An 18,760-nucleotide genomic window follows, 5' to 3' on the forward strand; every position below is an offset into this window, starting at 1 on the left:
ACAGAACCCGCGCGGAGTGAAGGGTTCGATCCACAGAACCCGCGCGGAGTGAAGGGTTCGACCCACAGAACCCGTGCGGAGTGAAGGGTTCGATCCACAGAACCCGTGCGGAGTGAAGGGTTCGATCCATAGAACCCGTGCGGAGTGAAGGGTTCGATCCATAGAACCCGTGCGGTGACGACAGAGTTCCATGTGGGGTCCTCAGCGTCGCTGCGGTCCGGTCGTCACTTAGCAACAGCGCGGCGACACACGCAGGACTCAGCCGGGCGCGGAGCGGGCGGCTTGCTCCGAGCTCTGGTGCCGAGGCGCGATGAGGGGTTCCCGCAGTCCTCCCGCGGCGGCGTGGCCTGCGGGGGGGGAATCTGGCGATGCGAGATCGCCGTCCTCGGCGGCAGGGTTGGTTTGTTGTTGTTGTTATGTGCGCTTCGGTTCGTGCCACCCGCTTTGCTGGGTCAGGAGTGGAGGAGGCTGGAGAGATGCGTTTCTACCTGTGCCAAAGCAAGGCAGACTTAAGAGTGGGGTTAAGGATGAGTCTGTGGTGAGCGCTGAGGGTGGTGAAGGCGGCTGCCTGAGCTGTAACACTGTACCCTTACCTGTTGGCTCTCTGGATATGCAGGAGAAACGGCTTGCAGCTTTGTAAAGCTGTAAAAGTAGTGGTAAGACCTGGAGCAAGTCCGTTTAAGTTAACTTCTTGTGTGAAATTGGGGTCTCTCGGAACAGAGATGGGTTGGAGCCATTTGCTGTGGTGGACAAGTTGTAGCAAGAGTTGGCAAAATAGCTTGCCAGGCTGTCATGGGCCTCTTGTTTAAAACGGGAGGTGATGGATGAGTAGGTTGTGTGCCTTGGATGCTGCTTTATGTCTGAAAATCCTTTCTTTGTATGTGTCTGATGTGCTTGAGAGCAAACTTAAGATGTGTTTATTTACTTATTTCTTTTTTTTAATGCCATAAGTCTTCCAGTAAAACTTTCTAAGTGCCATTTTCCTCAAGTTGTGAGATTAAACTTTCGGTAATACGAGCAACTGAAAAATACCTACTATAGACTTAAAGAATCTGATACTAATAATATCAGATACATCTACTACTGTTCCCTATGTCAGTCTTTAGTGGAGGAATAAGGCAATGGAAGGCAGATGGTGCCTTTCTGTACACTGGCAGGGTCTTGAATGCTAGCAAAGCCAAAACTCCATTCTTGTTTTGTGCATACTTTCTGAAGTGCAAGTTGTACAATGCAAGTAATATGTAAAATGTGTGAGAAGCTGATGTTGTAGGTGTTTTAATTTAGATATAACACACCAATTAAACATAGCCTTTCCTTCAGTATTTATTATGAAAGTGATACAAGAAGGAAAACACGAATATTTTTACTTATGAAGTGGAAGTTGACAGTGCCTGTAGGTGATGCAAATTAGGTCCAGGGCTAGTAACACTTGTTCTGATGGGAGAGACTAGTTGACAGGACTACAGTACTAATCCCCCTTAGTTCTTTGGAAAACACATAGCAGAAAGACTGAAAAATGAGCTCCTAGAGGGAAATGGAAAGGATGACACCCAGCTGGATGATTAAAAGCTATGTCCATAGTTTGATAAAACTGCTCTGAGAGACAGAGAAATGCATCTTTCCTCAATGGAAGAGTAAGGGCAACAGCTGGGAATAAGAATCTGCAATAAGATGTCTTCCTAAAAAAAAAAATCAAATGTTGAAGCTGTGCTTTGAGCGTTTCCTAATCCCATTCCAGCTGAAATGGGTTGGATACCTTAAATACCTATAAGCATACCTGGGCAAGACCAGCTGATATTTGAAGTTGTCTGTATGAGAAGTGGGAAAATACCTGGTTTGACTAAAGGTATAATTAATCCCTTTAGCCTCAGAGTCTGGATGTGGACTTTTTGAAAACTGTGATGAGTTGTATACACTTTTTAATGTGTCTCTGCTTTTTGCTACTAGTGTTTCTGAGGGACCTTCAGTCCATTGTATGCTTCTTACCTCCTGTCCCACTCCTTTCTCTCTTCTGGTTTCAGCTGGTAGTGCAAAGTAGGGTTTTTTCTCCATTTTTCCCATTCTAATTTAACTTTGTTCTCCCACATCAGTCCTGTGATGCTTCTGATTGCAAATAAGTCTAAACACACAGGGCAATTGGAGGGTTGGAGGTGAGCATCGTGCCTTGCTCTAATCGGGGTTCAGGGGCAGTAACCTTGTGGGCCTCCAAACCCAGGAGTCCTGATTTAACTGGAGCCTAACTGGGCAGTGAGCTGGCAAAGCCACACTTGAGCAGCTCTACAAAACAGAGCTTTATATGCTGACATACATCCCTTGCATTTAGGTAAAATAGATGTATGTGCAGTTAACTGAACTATAGAAAATGAATGCTGTGTTAAAAGCATGAGGATTTCCTAGCAACTTCATCTGCGTAAACAAAAATGGGGTAATACTGAATTTACTGCATGAACTCTAACAGACTGCTTCATTATATGTCCTTACTCTACAATAAACTAGAATGCCTTCTAGAATGCAGAAGCACAGCAAACACTTTTATACTAAAAGAAACAAGTGTTAGATTGTGTTGTTTAACATTAGCAGGAAGCTGATGGGAACATCCTTGTAACCGATATGAGATTGAAATGTGTCCAAAGCTGCTGTATGTAGTGTTACCCTCACTGGATTTCCAGCCTTTTCTGTTCCTGGTGATCAGTTCTAAGTGATGGTGCAAATAAGTTGTACTCAGATGGTAGCAATTTGGATCTTTTATTATATACACAAATGTACTTTTAAAAAGTGGTTGTGACTTCTAAGTTGGGTCAAGTTACCTAAAAATCACAATTGGGGTGGTTTGTTTTTTTTCTTTTCTCGGGTGTGTTGCTGCTGGGTAAAAGAGCAGAAGTTGATTTGGAAACTTGTAAGTTGAAGTTGGTTTGTTTGGGTATTTTTTTTGCTTTTATGAGGTCTTCAGTATTCTGTTTTCTCCCACAGTACTTCCAAGCCGCAGGCTCTATGGCACCATAGAATTACCTCCCCGATTAGTCTGGCTCTTCCAAAGGATATAGATCGCATTCATACTCAGATGCTGATTGAAACAATGAAGCCATTTGGTGTGTTTGAGGATGAGGAAGAGCTGAATCACAGGTATAACAAGGCTAAAATTCATTAACCTCTTGGGGGGTTTCCTGTTTTAAGGGAAACTTAACATGAGTTTTCTTTACAGGATGGTTGTTCTTCGTAAACTGAATAACTTGGCCAAACAATGGATTTCAGAACTTGCTCAGAGCAAGGTAAGGACTTTTTCTATGTTCTTATCAAAGCAGCTGAAGCCTTTTTATTTCTTTTAAAAGCCATGCTGTTAGGATTTATGCTGAAGTTCAACTTCTAATTTCTTAAGTATTGAGTAGAGCTGTAGTAACTGCCATTGAAATAAGATATAAAAGATAATTCAGATCAAGATCCTGAAGTCGTTGGGGAGCTAATTAAATCTGTGAAGTGGCTCTATCAGTTAATAAAGCCAAACCATCATATTGTGGGGTGAGATAGATGGCAAATGGGCACTAATCTTGCCTCAAGCTTCCTACAGCGCTCAGTCTAGGAATTATTACACTAGACTTAGGTGGTATTAATTTATGTGTATACTGCAGGGAAGACTAATAATAGGTCTTAATTTGTGTAAATTAATGAAAGGACTGTTACATTACTTATTATTTTGATTTGCAAGCACTCACTTCAGGAAAACAGTATCTTAGAATAACAGTATATTAGACTGTAATAGTCTGTAACTGTGTATTCAACTGAAAGCTCAGTACAGGAGTGAGAAGACCACGTTTTGGAGGCTGTTGTAGTCTTTCTATGTAATTTGTATTCTAGTTAGACTTGCACATAGGTCAGTGCATATCTCCAAAATATGCTCATGTTCTCTTTTCTACCCACAGAATCTTCCCCCTTCAGAAATAGCGAATGTTGGTGGCAAAATACTTACATTTGGTTCTTACCGGCTTGGAGTACACACTAAAGGTACAACTTCCATTCCTTGATTATATTTCTAATGTTTGAAAATGACTTCCAACAGTAACAGAAGAAATGGAATCTCTTTGTAGGTGCTGACATAGATGCAGTTTGTGTTGCTCCTAGACATGTGGAAAGATCGGATTTTTTTCAGTCATTCTTTGAAAAACTGAAACATCAGAAGGAAATAAAAAATCTGAGAGTGAGTAAATTCTCTACCTGATTGTGCAAATTCTACCACAAGAATATTCATGTTAAAGGCTCATTGGTTGTGAATGACTTACAAGCCAAAATGAAACCCAAAATTGTTTCTGAGCACCTTCAAAAATACTATTTTATGCAGCATGAAAATGCCAAAGTCAACCTTTTGGTTCCTTTCCCCAATGACTCTTTGTCACATAAGAATTTGGGAAGGTGTTAGCTGTATCAAAAAGCAAGATTGTCCTTAAGAGCCTTGCTTTACTCTTAGATGTAGTAAGGAGCTTGGAAATAAGATAATCGTGTGCAGGAATAGGATGGGGCACCCTGAAAAGTAGAGAAGTTGAATGTGATGTGGAAAGGTTTCTGTCAGTATGCTTTTCTCTCTGTACTTTAGGACCTCTAATTCATACTTCCCTGGCCATGTTCATCTCTGACTACTCTGCCTGAGACTTTATGGAAGGGATGCACACAGTCAGCTTTGTGTAAAGTTATGGGAACTGTGCTGTGAACATAGAACACTGCTTTGCGATTCTCCTTCAGGCGCATATGTTGTGTACCTTGCATATAAAAGTGAACTCCTGGGAAGCATTTCTCATAGCCTACCCTTCCTCATGTAGACATTTTGAAAGACTTCATGTGCTTAGCAAATAAGCCTTTTCTTTAGATACCTGAAAGCAGACTTGTAGCCATGCAGTTCTTACAAGTGGTCTACAACATTGAAAACGGTCACATAAAGTAGCTGACAGCATCTCGGGCACATCAGAAAATAAAAATACAGGAGACAAATGCACACTGTCAAATGTGGACAGAAGATTTTTAGATTGCTCTTACCCCGTAGTAACATAGCTTACAGAAATCTCTTTCTTTTCTTTCTCGCTACCAAGGTGAGTACCTTACAACCGTAGATACTAATGGCTTATTGTGCGCTGTTCATTACAATACATGATCAGCTCCTGAATCTCTTGGCTAACTAACTCTTTAAGGCTGATATTGGTACTGTATTAATGCTATACTGCTTGCAGCTTGTTTTTGTTTGGAAGCAACTCAGTCTTTATAGTGAGTAGTTTAGCAATGTAAATTCTGTATTTTATCATCATTTAGGAAAAACGTTAAAATAGCAAAAAATATGTTTTCTGACAATTAACCTCTCCTTCACAGGCAGTTGAAGATGCATATGTACCAGTTATCAAATTTGAGTTTGATGGAATTGAGGTAAGAATTTCATGTGTGTTGTGGCTTTTACGTGAGAATTCATTTTCTTGCTTTGGAATAGGATAACTTCCAGGGATCTGTGACTGCTATTTTACAAGATTATTCGTACCTTATAGTGTTTTTAGGAAAACACTCAGTTAGTTGGGGCTGTTCAGCCTGGAGAAGAGAAGGCTGTGTGAAGACCTCATAGCAGCCTTCCAGTATCTGAAGGGGGCCTATAAGTATCCTGGGGAGGGTTTCTTCATTAGGGTCTCTTCATTAGGGACTCATCATTAGTGATAGGACAGGGAGTAATGGGTTAAAACTTAAACAGGGGAAGTTTAGATTAATATAAGGAAGAAGTTCTTTACTGTTAGGGTGGTGAGGCACTGGAATGGGTTGCCCAGGGAAGCTGTGAATGCTCCATCCCTGACAGTGTTCAAGGCCAGGCTGGACAGAGCCTTGGGTGACATGGTTTAGTGTGAGGTGTCCCTGGCCATGGCAGGGGGGTTGGAACTGGATGATCTTAAGGTCCTTTCCAACCCTAACTATTCTGTTACTCTATGAAACTAATTAAACAGCTTGACCACAACCTATCCCAGTAAAAAGACACTGCAGTAAAATGGAAGCTTATAAGAAAACAAGCCCTTGGGAAGCCTGGCAGGCATGAGAACAACAGAGACATCTTTTCCTGGCCTTTATCAGGTTCAGACATTCACAGAATAATTTTGTTGTCTCAGACTATACTAAAAAAACCCAAATACTTCAGGATCAAAAGGGCTTATTGCATGAGGAAAATGCATTCTTCTTTGCTGTAGTTGAGGCAATTTAACTTTAGTTTTCATTCTACAATTAATTTTAAGTTCCCTTTAATAAAATTCCAAGTTTAGAGTGATCTTCTCAACTTGGGGAAAAAAAAGAAAAAAAAAGCCCTTTCCTTTACCTAGTTTAAAAGGAAAGGGATGAGGCATAGGGGGCTTTGTAAATAAAATATGGAACTTCTAGAATTTCATAGGATTTTTTGGCAAATAAGTCTCCTGGGATATGTGTCTATTGTCACAGAATTCTAAATACAAGTATTAGCCACTCTTTTTGAGACTTGACTAACTGTCCCTCCCACTAGTGTGCTGTTTGCAAACAGTACAACATTCTAAGTCATGGTTGGCACTTTTTCCTCTTCAGATTGATCTTGTCTTTGCAAGACTGTTTGTGGCAACTGTTTCTGACAATCTTGATCTCAGAGATGACTCGCGTCTGCAAAGCCTGGATATAAGATGTGTACGTAGTTTGAACGGTAAGCATATTTAAACATCTTTAAAGTGTGATCAAGACTGGTACAGAATGCACATTACACAGCCCAAGCTTCTAGACAAGAAACTGATCTCTGTGTATCTGAGGTGGTGGCAAGAAGGCTTAAACTTAGGTGTTTCCTGAAGGTGTGTGTTTAGCTAGTCATGTATTTCATGTTTCTTTGCTCAGGGAGTGTGCATTGTTACAGTTTGCCACACAAAGTGCTTCAGATGCATAGGTAAAGCACTTGATAAAGACTTGATAGAGAACAGTGTGTGGCAGTTAAAAAAAAAAAAAGATATTTAAAATACCTAAAGCCTAACTTGCTCACTGTTTAACACTGTTCCTGGCTGCCCAAAGAGTTCTAGCTTTTGGAATCCTATAGAAGAACCTTATTAAAAGTTGCTGGCTGCAGTGAAAACTATGAAAAAGCTGAGGGCACCAGCTAACTGAAGTGCTAATGTATATGTAATCCAGACTTGCTTTCATAATTTAAATGATAAACTGTAAACTCTTGGTCCAGTATAGCATAAAACTGACTTGTACCTGTTCCTAGGAACTTTTGCATTTCAATTTTTCTTACAGGCTGCAGAGTTACTGACCAAATACTGCGTCTGGTGCCAAATCTAGAGAGCTTCCGTCTTGCACTCCGTGCAATTAAACTGTGGGCGAAACGTGAGTGATGGGATTGTTCATGATCTTTAAACTTTTCAGAGGCACCTCATGCTGAGAAAATGCAACTGTTAGAAGTACTTCAGCTTTGGATAGTTGCTTAAATGACAGTTTTTAAACTAGAACTGTCGTTTTTAGTCTGGATTAAAAGTCTGTTCATGTGGTCGATTTGGTGTGGTTTTTAATGAGGGTAGAGTGGGGAGGAGAAGGGATTGACCACAAAACAGGGTGATGTATTGCTGATCAGGAACCTCACTATAGATGGTAAAAATACAAAGTTTAAAATGTAAGGAATATGATATGTAAGGAATAAGAAAATACTGTTCATGCTAGAGCAAGGGCTAGAAGAATGGCAGAACGTTTTTGTCCGAAGGGAAGTTGGAATGAAGCAGTAGTTGTAGTAGTGTGGGCAAATTTCAGAGTAGCAGTGTTTTGGGAATTGGTGTGGTAATGATTCTTTTTCTCATCACTGCAAAGACCAACAATTTTGGCCTCATTGCACTGCAGAAATAACTGTCTGAGGCTGAAGCGTGTTAAGTATTCCACAGGTTGTGAAGTTGGTGCTGTAAATTTGAAGGAATATACTTGGATATTAAAAGACTACATTTTAACTACAATTTACCTCTTCTAGGCCGTGGCATTTACTCAAATATGCTGGGATTTCTTGGTGGAGTTTCCTGGGCGATGCTAGTAGCAAAGACTTGTCAGCTCTATCCAACTGCTTTGGCTTCTACTCTTGTTAACAAGTTCTTCTTGGTTTTTTCAAAATGGTAAGGGCAGTTGTTTGTTTTAACTTGCATAAAGAAGTAACATTTCCAGAAGTAGTTCTTTATATAAAGATTTACGTTGACAATGTTCAGTCTTACCCTGAGTTACATGGGAAACTTGAAAACAGTCAGTTACTTGTTTTTTTTCATATAGGGAATGGCCAAATCCTGTATTGCTGAAACAACCTGAAGAAAACAACCTTAATTTGCCAGTATGGGACCCAAGGGTAAGTAGACATTAAATTCAGAAGCCTTTAAACTTTCTTCTAACCTAAACCGATGCTAAACAGATTTGTTTTAACATCATAGGTGAACCCAGCAGACCGGTATCATGTCATGCCTATCATCACTCCTGCCTATCCACAGCAGAATTCCACATACAATGTGTCTCCATCAACACGGGCGATAATAGTAGAGGAATTCAAACGTGGTAAAGTTTTTTTCCATGCTTATTAACTGGTTTTAAAGCCCCATTCTTGCTATTTGAAGCTGCATTATCTGAATTAGTTATGTCCTGTGAGGTGTTCTGCCCTTTTAGGTAGAACAGGTCTCTGGGAATTATACCTGTTGCAGGCAATAAGCGAATAGTTTCAAAGTGAACTGCTGTAGTAGACATGCATGGTGTCAAGGGAGTTTGTTTTTTGACCTGTCAGCTAATGTTCAAAACCTTAATGTTAAGAAGATTATATCATGCTCGGCTAGTCTAAAAACCGAAATGGTAATAATGTTTTCAACCTCAATTGTAGGTCTTGCAATTACAAATGAGATTCTCCAAGGGAAATCGGACTGGTCAAAACTCTTTGAACCCCTGAACTTCTTTCAGAAATACAAGTATGTATGAAATCTGTTGTCTGAACTTCAAATTATGTACTTACTGGTTGCATGGTGAGTTTTAACTTGGAATCTAAATAGAACATAGCATAATGTTTGTTTTTCAGGAACTGGAAGTAGTGTTATTTAAATTTTGGTAAGTAAGTATAAGGGATAGTATAGGGAAGATAGAAAAACTGTATGTGTTATGCCACTTAAACTTTTTATTAGGAAAAAAATCAACTAGGATACTTGGAGTATAGCAGAATGGAGTTCTAAAGGATGTAATCACTTAATACTGTGCTGAATATGGGATATAATCTATCTTGTCTGGAAGTTGTATTCTATTCATTTAAGGTAGTTTCACTTGAAGGAATATGAAGTCCTGAGCTAGTATGTTAATTTTCCTTCTAGACATTACATTGTGCTGACTGCTAGTGCCTCTACGGAGGACCATCACTTAGAATGGTAAGTCTTGCTTTAAATGGGGTTCAATACATAATTGGAACTTGGCTCAGTGTTGAACTTTATTCCTGTTACCTGTATTAACAAATGAAGTATAAAACTGAGCAACTAGGAATGGAATATAGCAGCAAGTTGAGTAGACAGTTGACCAGCAAAAGCTAAAGCTTTCTTCTTTATGAGGAGAAGTAAGCAGAAATCCAAGTCATGATGAGAAGGAGCAAGGAGGGTTTGTGTGTGTACGCCTAAAGGTTTGATGCTCTGTCTTACATCTAGAAGCAGATGCAAGAAGTCTAAGAAGACTGTTTACCCAACACCACTTCAGCTAGTAGGAAGATGTTCCTTGTTGCAGAGACTGAGGCAAACAGATTAACCAATGTTATCAGATGTGTAATGGACACTGTAGAGCCTGATCCTCTATTGACTTTACAGAGCAGTGGTCTCCAAACTTTGATTGTGTACTCCTATCAGCAAAAACTTCTAAACATGAGCTTAAAATAGTTACATACACATAACTGAAGTTATAATACTTTCTTCCTGTGTCAACTAGATACTTTTGATTATTAAAGGAACTATATTTTTCAATTTGGGAAGAGAGTAAACTTTTTTTCACTGATCAGGGATTCTTCTGCAGGAAGAATTGCGTCTTTACTTGGTTGTAATAGAGCAGTTGTGCTTGAGCCTATTCTGAATTGCTCTTGTCCTTGATCTTTGGGGTAAAAAGGAATTTTGCTGTATTTCAAAATGCAGCCAAAGGTGCTGGTACCTGCTTCTTGTTGACGTTTTCATCATAGATTATAGGTTGAAATATTGTATCTGAGCTGTTAAGAGTACAAGTTAAACTTGCTTATTTCTATCTTTGGAGATGTCAAAGCTCACATGTCACTGGAAACATCTTAAACTGCAGTGTGTGCAATATAGAAATCCAGTAGCTTACTACTTAGTGATTTGTTAGCTTTTCTGTATTAGCACTGTACTATGAAAAGGCATGTAACTCCAGTGCTGGATACAGTTAAAAATGAGTAATTATCTCTGGTTCTTCTTAGGATTGGCCTTGTTGAATCTAAAATTCGTGTCCTGGTTGGAAATTTGGAGAGGAATGAATTTATAAATATGGTACATGTGAAGCCACAATCTTTCCCTGGCAACCAAGAACTCTGTAAACGGTGAGTTTCACTACTTTTCTGAGATACAGTTTGGCCAATGTATTATAACTTGTTCATATTCACCTTGGCTTATCTGGGAGGTGTTCAGTGGAATACCTATTATTTTGTAGGTATATGCTCTGACAGGCGAGGTTCTGAGTATGTAAGATCGTTTTAAAGAAGGGAGAACTTCAGAGAGAAGTACTCTGAGATCTTAAATGTGAGATGACTAACCTTGATTTGCTGTGTACAACTGAATTGTTTTGCTTAATCCCTTCTTGAGAATAGACGCTAGCATCCAAATAAATGGTCTCTGTGCATAAATGATATGATTTGTGAATCTGTCTCTTTAGGGATGAACATGTGTCAATGTGGTTTCTTGGAATTGAATTTAAGAAAGTGGAAAATACAGAAAGTATTAACGTTGATTTAACTCCTGTTGTACAGTCATTCACAAGTACAGGTAAGCCTATATTTTGCTCTGGTCTTGTAGGGTTTCATGTTTGTGATTGCAGTGGGAGCTGCTTCACAAAGTAAATTGTGCTCTCATCTGATATTAGCTACTGGGTATTTCTACAGAGCAACACACAGATTAGCTTTAAAGTTAAGTTCACCTTGAAACAAAAGTGGCTACTACAGTCATACACTGTGCACTATATGTGAAATAACGGTTCTGCAGATCACAGTGCAAACACTCACAAAGGAACTTGAATTTATTTTGAAGCAACTGTTCATATTGGTGTGGGCGTCTATATTTAGGCTTTTATTAAATTTCTAAGCCTTTTGTTGCATGACCTTAGTTTGATTCCCACTCTATGTTCATAATCTGGCTTTCCCTTTACACTCATGATAGGTCTGTTTAACAAGCTTATCTAAATGTGACTGAATTCTGTAATAACTGCTGTGCTCATATAGCATTTTCAAGTTGCATAAAGGGCTGTTCGCAGGTGGTTAAGAAAAATATGTTGAAACTGCAGTGATTCTGGTAAGTCAGAGGTCCCTAAAATCCAGTCTTACTTTCTTGGGCAGATAGAATTTTAACATTTAAACTACTGCGAATTCAGCTGATGTTACAGAACTGTTACCAAAAAAAAAAACCAACCCACAATAATCACTGTAAATGTTAAATAAAAAATGAATCTGAATCTGATCTCATCAGCTGTGCACAATTGGGTTGATTCAGAAAGTCCTCTAGATTTTTCTAGTTTTTCAACCAGAAAAACTAATCTCCTTTGGGTTAAAATCAGCTCAGATGTGAGCTGTGTTATTAGCAAACCACAGCTGTAGCTGAGTACATAACAGCTATATAAGTTCAAATATGCATTCATGTATCTGGTCCGTGCTAGATGTGAAATGGGCATCTTAGGCCACAGTAATCTTAAGAGTATTTGGGGTGCTTGGGAAGCATTTTGTGTTCAGTTAGGCTGGAGACTTTCTTGCTCTCTGGGCTGGACAGATTAGAGGCTTGCTCTTCTTAAATATATATAACTGACAAATACCTAATGCAGACATCCTCACTAACCTACAACATCATCCCATGTTAGTTTACAGGCAGGCTATCAACCTCAATGTGCTAAAAGAAGGAATGAAGATAGAGGCAGCTCATGTGAAGAGGAAGCATCTCCACTACTTTTTGCCAGCTGAAGCCATTCAGAAAAAAAAGAAGGTATCATAAAAATCTGGCTCTTTTGGCATTTTTCTTTTCTTTAATAATTACTTGAAGACTTCATTATTATATTTCTAACTGTTGTTTCAGCAAAGTATGCCAGATATTGGTAAAAATGCCTGTGAGCGTCAGTGCAAGAGGATTTCTGCAGATGGAAACTGTTTGGGCAGTTCCAGAGACAAGGACTCCAGAACTCCGTATCATTCCTCTATATTACATGAGATAACTAAACTGGACACCTACCCAACAGAGACTAAAAGGTTGGACTGTAACCTTTGAACTGGAAGAACCTGCTTTTAACTGGGGGGAGGCAGGCTAAAGAAATCCTTGAGACATTAACGTACATGAACACATAGGAATGAAGAACTGCTTGATACTAGAGAAATTATTTGGACTTGAATAGAAATCCTCTTAGGTTATTGAAGTGTGTAACTTGAAGCTGGAGTATTTTATGTGTAGGTAAATGTTCCTTCTTGAAACCAAAAAGGTATAATTAATGCGAAGCAGTATTAAGCGCTAATGAAGTGCTGATCTTGATCACAGAAACACTGGAGCTGCTGCTGACTTAGTGGGGTAGTGTAAGGACTTGGTCAATAAAAGTGACTGTCCCTTCCTGGGAAGTCTGTCCATAAGCTACTTCAGCACAGGAGGAATATATAACCTTGAGAGTAACAGCCCAATGCTTCCAGATGTCTAATGCCTGCTGTGCTCAGACAGTTCAGTACTATAGGATTATACACAATTTGATGCACATATGGGTAGAGCAGATCCATTCATTAAAAGCAGCACAAGTGCTTAATATTCAAAGCTGGGAAACAGTACCAGTACATAGAGACTCACTGAAGAAAGTGCTTCAGTTTAAATTCAAGGTCTAAAGTCCAGCAAAACAGGGAAAGTTCAGATCAGATAGAAGGAAGAAGTTTTTTACTGTGAGGGTGAGGAGGCACTGGAACAGGTTGCCCAAAGAAAATGCTCCATTCTTGGCAGTGTTCAAGGCCAGGCTGGACAGGGCTTGAAGCAAGCCACTCTAGTGAAAGGTATACCTGCCCATGGCAGACGGTTGGAACTGGATGATCTGAAGGTCCTTTCCAACCCAAACCGTTCTGTTATTCCACGAAAATGAAGATCTCATACTAGTTTCCCTCTGATTTTGTGGTGTTTAGTAGAGCTGTGACAATGGGTTAGGAAGGTAAATGTTTGCCTTGCATAAATGTTCTGGAAATAAATAGTATTTTGCAACTAGCGAAATACTGTATATTTTATAACTCTGGTGCCTGACTTTTACAGAGCCACTGTGTATCAGAAATCCAATACTACTAACAACAGAGAGAAGATACCTCTTGGAGCTGTGCCATCAACATCCATGAGAATCTCTATGCCTGTTACTGACTCAAGTATGTATCAAAGTAGTGGGTGGAATGCAGTCTTTAATTTAATGGCTGAACTCTAAAACCTTGTTACAATCCTGCAGAAATAGAGACTACACTCGGAAGAACGACATCAGCACCTATAACTGGTTTCACCATTTCAGAACATAACGCAGTTCCTAGAGTATTACCACATTTTGACCAAGGGCAGCATGAATTAGCTCGGACTGCAGTTACAGACCTGAAGTCTACTGCCTCTAAACGACCTTATTCACCCTCTTCAACCGGAGATGAACGACCCAAAAAAATAACTGACGGAGAAAAGGTGAGGAAGAGGGGCTGGGTCAGGGAGGTTTGAAGTAGTGTTAGTTATTGATGTAGAATGAATGAAGTTGCTGAGAAGAAATGCATATATACATTTCCAGCAGATTGAGGAATCTAAATTTAAGTATAATAATAGTTTGACTAGGATATAGCTAGGAGAAATTGTCTTGAATATAATTTGAGCAATTGAAACAAGACTGCTTCTTGTCTGGTAGCAGGGTCTCTAAATGTGACTACACTGATATAGTACTGCACTGACCTGAACTGCCTCATTTAGAAACAGTTTTTAAAACAATTCAGAAAAAAAGCTATCTCAAAATGAAGAGTATATGAATGTATAATTGTAAAAATACTAGCTAATCTTGTTCTGGCAGATGATATTTGAATGCATAGTGGTAGTTCTGCTGCTTTAGAAATCAGCAGCCTACTTGCAGGTCATCCACTGCTGAAATGACAGTGTGGAGTTGCTTGTTTAAACATAAATCTAATGCTTTCACAAGAACAAGATTTAATGTTTTATTGCTATATATAAGTCTCCTTAAATACCTTGACCTCTCTTTGAGTCAAAGAACAAGTAGAGAAACCTCAAGTTGGATACTTGTAAAGAACCAAGGTTTGGGTAGTAAGACACATGAAAGGCTTGAGATTCCTGTGTGATAGTGGTAGCCTTCTCTAAATGTTGTTTTAAGAATGGCCACTGATACATTCGCTGTGTTGACTGAAGCTGTACCCAAATATGAAGGTAATTTCAGTATAGCACTTATTTTGAATCTGTGTATTCTGTTCTTCTAGCGAACTGGACAGGACTCAGCATTCAAAGATTGTGGCAACCCAGAAGATGTCATGAGAACTACAGGAAATGTAATTTTCAAATGTTTTTTACTCAGACTGAAAAGCTGAATGGGCTGTTCTAGTGCCTAAACTACCTCACAGAAATACTTTACACATTTACTGATGTGAACAAAAATGTGCTTTTTAATGTAATTCTCTTCGGTTTTCATTTTGCAAGAATTACACCTATATGACCTATCTTTTTAAATGCTGTTACTAGATTTGGTAGTATCTAGCTTCTTGCCATGCTTGAAGTCACTCTTTTTTAGCCACTTGAGTCACTAATGTAAACTACAGCTACTAAAAGACTAAAGCATTTGGCCTCTCAGAGGGAGGATAAAGAGCTTTAGTGTAGCTTGCTACTGAAGCATAAACTCTTGAGGGCACACCCTCAAATCAAATGTGATGTTGTTGGTAAAGAAAAGGTTAAAATAGCTGAAACACTGTATTTGTGTTTATAGGGCTTAAAATACTGCCTAATAAATCCTTTCTGGCTTTTTTCTAGGACTTGGTTGGAGGAAGAGGAAAAGCCGTGCTTGCTCCAGGCATCAAGACAGCAAGATCACAGGTATTATATATTGTGTCTGTGTATGCATAGGTAAATCAAAAGTAGAATTTTCTTTTTTTCATATAAAGACTTACATGCTATTAATCCCTGTAAACTTGGGGGTTCAAAGTAGTTATAAGCTTTTGCATATCATGCTTTCACCAAACTGAATAGCTGAACAATGACCTTCAGGTATACTCACAAAAGTGAAGCCAAAGCTTCCAAGTTATTAAACTCTGAAAACCACATTTCCTGGCTCTCAAACACTGGCACAGTTTATTTCCTCATTTTTTTTCAGGAGCGAAAAGGTCTGTACTCCTTGCAGGTCTTCCATAAGGGGCTCTTATTATCTAAATTATTGTATACTGATTTCTGTGACAAGACTTGGAAGCTTTGAAGTGTGTAAGTGGCCAGTAGAGACAGTCCTGATCCGTGGTTCTGAGAAGAATGATGGCTTCCTCTTATGCTCTTATGGAACTTGCAACTTATTTCCCTTCCTCGGGAATATAATTATCTCAGTTGATGTCAGGAAAGAAATGTGCAGAGGGGAAAATGCTTTTCCTCTGTCAACTGGTGATAACAAGTGGTGTGGTGAACAGAAAATCCATGTAGAAATATTTGGGTTTGGGCCATAGTGTTTTGGTACATAAAGAATGTTATATTCAGCTAGGAAAGGGTTTATCTGCTGCTACTTCTGAATTAATGAATTCAAAACTTCCCTTTTTTTTTCCTTTTTCTGTTTTTGTGGCATCTTTTTGTGTGTTTTAGAGGCTTTCCAGTAAAGAACTACCAGATTCTTCATCTCCTGTTCCAACAAATAGCATTCGTATTATTAAAAGATCCATCAAACTTACCCTTAATGGGTAGCTGGTTTCTCTTCGGGTGAAGATGGAAAGCACTTTAGAGATCCGTATTATCAACATGTATTGTAGTTACAAACAAGAATATGGAAGGTCACTCTTGCCATATGCAACTGGCCAGTTAAAATCATGGTCTTGTTTTATAGCATTGTTCAATGCTTTGATGTACTCTTTGCACATTCTTGTAACAGTTTATACTTCCTAGTCTTTTTTAAAGTCTTAATTGTCACTAGCTGAAACAGCTTTGGAGAAAGCCACAAAAGTGACCTGTCCTGTGACTTGGGATTCAGAATGCATGTAAATAGGGTTGGTTAACTAGTCACTGCAACCACATTCTGAGTTCAAGTGTATGAACGTGCTTGTATTTATCTGTGCTTTCCTAGTTCATGTGCATCCATTGTTCTTATCTTAAATTATTTTCCCATTTGGCACGTTCCCTCCTGCGCATCTGTCACAATGGTGCTCAGCTTCCTCAAGTGGTAGCTTTCCACTGTCTAGCACAGCCATGCACTACACAAGTACTGCCTCCCATGGAGGCCCATAAGTAACTCAAATACTGGAGGAAATGCAGCAGAGGACGGTACCCAGGTATAGAGTTGATGGACGTGTCTCAAGCCATGTTATCTGATTTTTGTCTTTAAGACTGCTCCAGCATGAAACTTGATGGGTCTTTTTATTGTCAATGGGTAGTAAAGCTAAAGTTGGAACACACAGCTGAAGATGCACAGCTGAGGCTGGTGTGACACTACTACCTACCTGCCAGCTGCAGTCTTGAAAGCACATGGCATGCAGAAAGTGGCTTCAGATAAACCCTAAAAGCTGTTCTGAATGGGTACATGAAAACTTGTAGTAGTCTGGTTCTGTAAACTGCTAACACTGCTTACCCAGTTAGTGCATCAGGGTTTTTGAGGGGTGGGGAGAAATTCTGATCATAAGAAACAAATGTTATGGTATCTCTCTTGCAAGTTCTTTGTAATTTGGTGCTTTTGTAGATGAAATTGTATGTTTTTTCCAGAGTATTTTTGTATATGCTGTAAAATAATATCTTTCAAAGAGAAATTTAAAATCTTCAGCCTCTTTTTTTTTTTTTCCCAATGTAGATGGGATCTGCTTAAAAAGCCCAGGCAACTCAACCAAGTGTGAGGCCTGTGTAAGGGGGAGCAGTGCCATAAAAAACATCCCACAGAATGATAATGTCATGGTAGAGTAAATGAGGAGCCCAGCAACACTGCTTCCCTGCTTCTAGTATTTCCAGGTTTTGAATTCATGCCCTCTGAATAGTGCAGTTTGAGAACTGCCTTGACAGCTGAGGTCCCAGTTAGCTCTGTGGACAACAGAAAATGAGTTGCTTGGATTAAAGAGCAATTCTGAGCTCTAATCATCTTCAACATCCACCAAAAAAAAACTAGTGTCAAGACTATAAAGGCATAGAAGGAGGCATATATCTTGCAAGGTCTCAATTCTCTAGCATTCCCCCTGTTACTAGTAATCCAAATGTGTGGAGAAAGTGATATTTATCACAATATACTTAGGTTTTTTTCCTTATTACTTCTGATTTTCAGCTTGCTTCAAGTGCAACTTATCTCTTGGCCTTAGTGGATTTGAGAGGTCTTATTCTTCCCTCTTCCCTCCAAAAAGATACCCCAAACTTAGGCCTTAAGTTTACTCACAGGTTAAAATTAAGAAACGGTACCCATGTTACTTCAGTGGCTTTTAGCAGAACCAGTTTATAAACTGGTTTTGTGACCTCTATTAAAACTAAGGTATTGAAATAGTGACAAGCCTGCGTACTAGAGTATGTATGTACAACTTCAGCACCTGTGTAAATAAAAATCTGACATGAATTTGAAGGAATTAAAGCTGAAGTAGGTGATGAGAGAAACAGCAGAGCAAATACGGAAAGTAAGTGTTATAAATAGTCTAGAACCTTGTAAGGTTACCATGCTTTTAAACTGCTTCTTCCACTTGAGTATTCCAAGACTGTTATGGGCTCTTTTGCCCTTGACCTCTATGTCATTATGTGCATTTATGCAATTAGTCTCCTACTAACCTAGCTAATAGATAGAAAGTATATGCCTTTACCTAGATTTTTTTTCTCACTCTTGTTTTGCAGTTACCTTCTAATTGCTCTTGCTTTTTATTTCCCTCACTCTTAGGCTTTTCTGAAGAAATTTTAGGAAGAATTTAGATTACTAGTTTCTCGGATTTGATTCGGCATACTTGAGATTATATTTTATATTTTACTACTTGGCCCAGTGCAGAGTGACATCACTGTTCTGGAGTTTCCTTGGATATGACAACCTTCAGATTATGCAGATTAGTTTTCATTTATTTTAAATAAAAATACCTTGACTGTTAAGCTTTAAATGTTTTTCTTTGTTTATAGAGCAAGTTCTCTGTTAGAGTGGCTGAAAGTTACTTATGCAGCAAGACTCAATGAGGGGAGGCTCTTTGATATCAGACTTCCTGCAAGCTTTGCTGTTTTTTGGTTGCTCTGTGTGTGTGTGTGGCTTGGAGGATGGAACCACCCAGAGGGCTGCACAGTCAATCTCCTTAAAGAGCAGCAGCTCTGTACTGAAATTGTGTATGATTAGTAACCTTAAACAAGAAATTCTATTGCAGAAATTAACCTTTCCT

General features: G+C 39.1%; 1 protein-coding gene across 2 annotated transcripts; it reads left to right on the forward strand.

Annotated features, from left to right (window-relative positions):
- The first annotated feature begins 267 nt into the window (after positions 1–267).
- Positions 268–17,747, forward strand: PAPOLG (poly(A) polymerase gamma). 2 transcript variants are annotated; one of them, XM_062609743.1, is made up of 22 exons: positions 273–396; positions 2,971–3,123; positions 3,203–3,269; positions 3,918–3,999; positions 4,083–4,192; positions 5,350–5,403; positions 6,565–6,676; positions 7,258–7,347; positions 7,976–8,114; positions 8,266–8,338; positions 8,421–8,541; positions 8,858–8,942; positions 9,336–9,389; positions 10,430–10,549; positions 10,882–10,991; positions 12,073–12,194; positions 12,285–12,454; positions 13,482–13,588; positions 13,666–13,886; positions 14,678–14,759; positions 15,241–15,314; positions 16,032–17,747. In XM_062609743.1, coding segments are annotated over exons 1-21 (2,160 nt in total). In that variant the 5' UTR covers positions 273–310; the 3' UTR covers positions 15,243–15,314; positions 16,032–17,747. The 2 variants fall into 2 exon arrangements, with proteins under 2 accessions (XP_062465736.1, XP_062465727.1); XM_062609752.1 differs by lacking the exons at positions 8,266–8,338; positions 8,421–8,541; positions 8,858–8,942; ... (8 more) ...; positions 15,241–15,314; positions 16,032–17,747 and having other exon boundaries at positions 268–396; positions 7,976–8,118.
- Positions 17,748–18,760: the final 1,013 nt, after the last annotated feature.

Source organism: Pezoporus occidentalis, unplaced genomic scaffold (genome assembly GCF_034315485.1).
Source record: "Pezoporus occidentalis ecotype Australia unplaced genomic scaffold, CSIRO_AGI_Poc_V1 ctg10, whole genome shotgun sequence".
NCBI lineage: Eukaryota > Metazoa > Chordata > Aves > Psittaciformes > Psittacidae > Pezoporus > Pezoporus occidentalis.

What these genes read in the sequence shown, in the direction of transcription:
- PAPOLG (XM_062609743.1), top strand. Translation starts at nt 311, where the DNA reads ATGAGGGGTTCCCGCAGTCCTCCCGCGGCGGCGTGGCCTGCGGGGGGG. An exon ending in GCTTGGAGTACACACTAAAG is followed by an intron (nt 4,000 to 4,082) that starts GTACAACTTCCA and finishes ATCTCTTTGTAG; the next exon opens with GTGCTGACATAGATGCAGTT. An exon ending in ATGTGTACGTAGTTTGAACG is followed by an intron (nt 6,677 to 7,257) that starts GTAAGCATATTT and finishes TTTTTCTTACAG; the next exon opens with GCTGCAGAGTTACTGACCAA.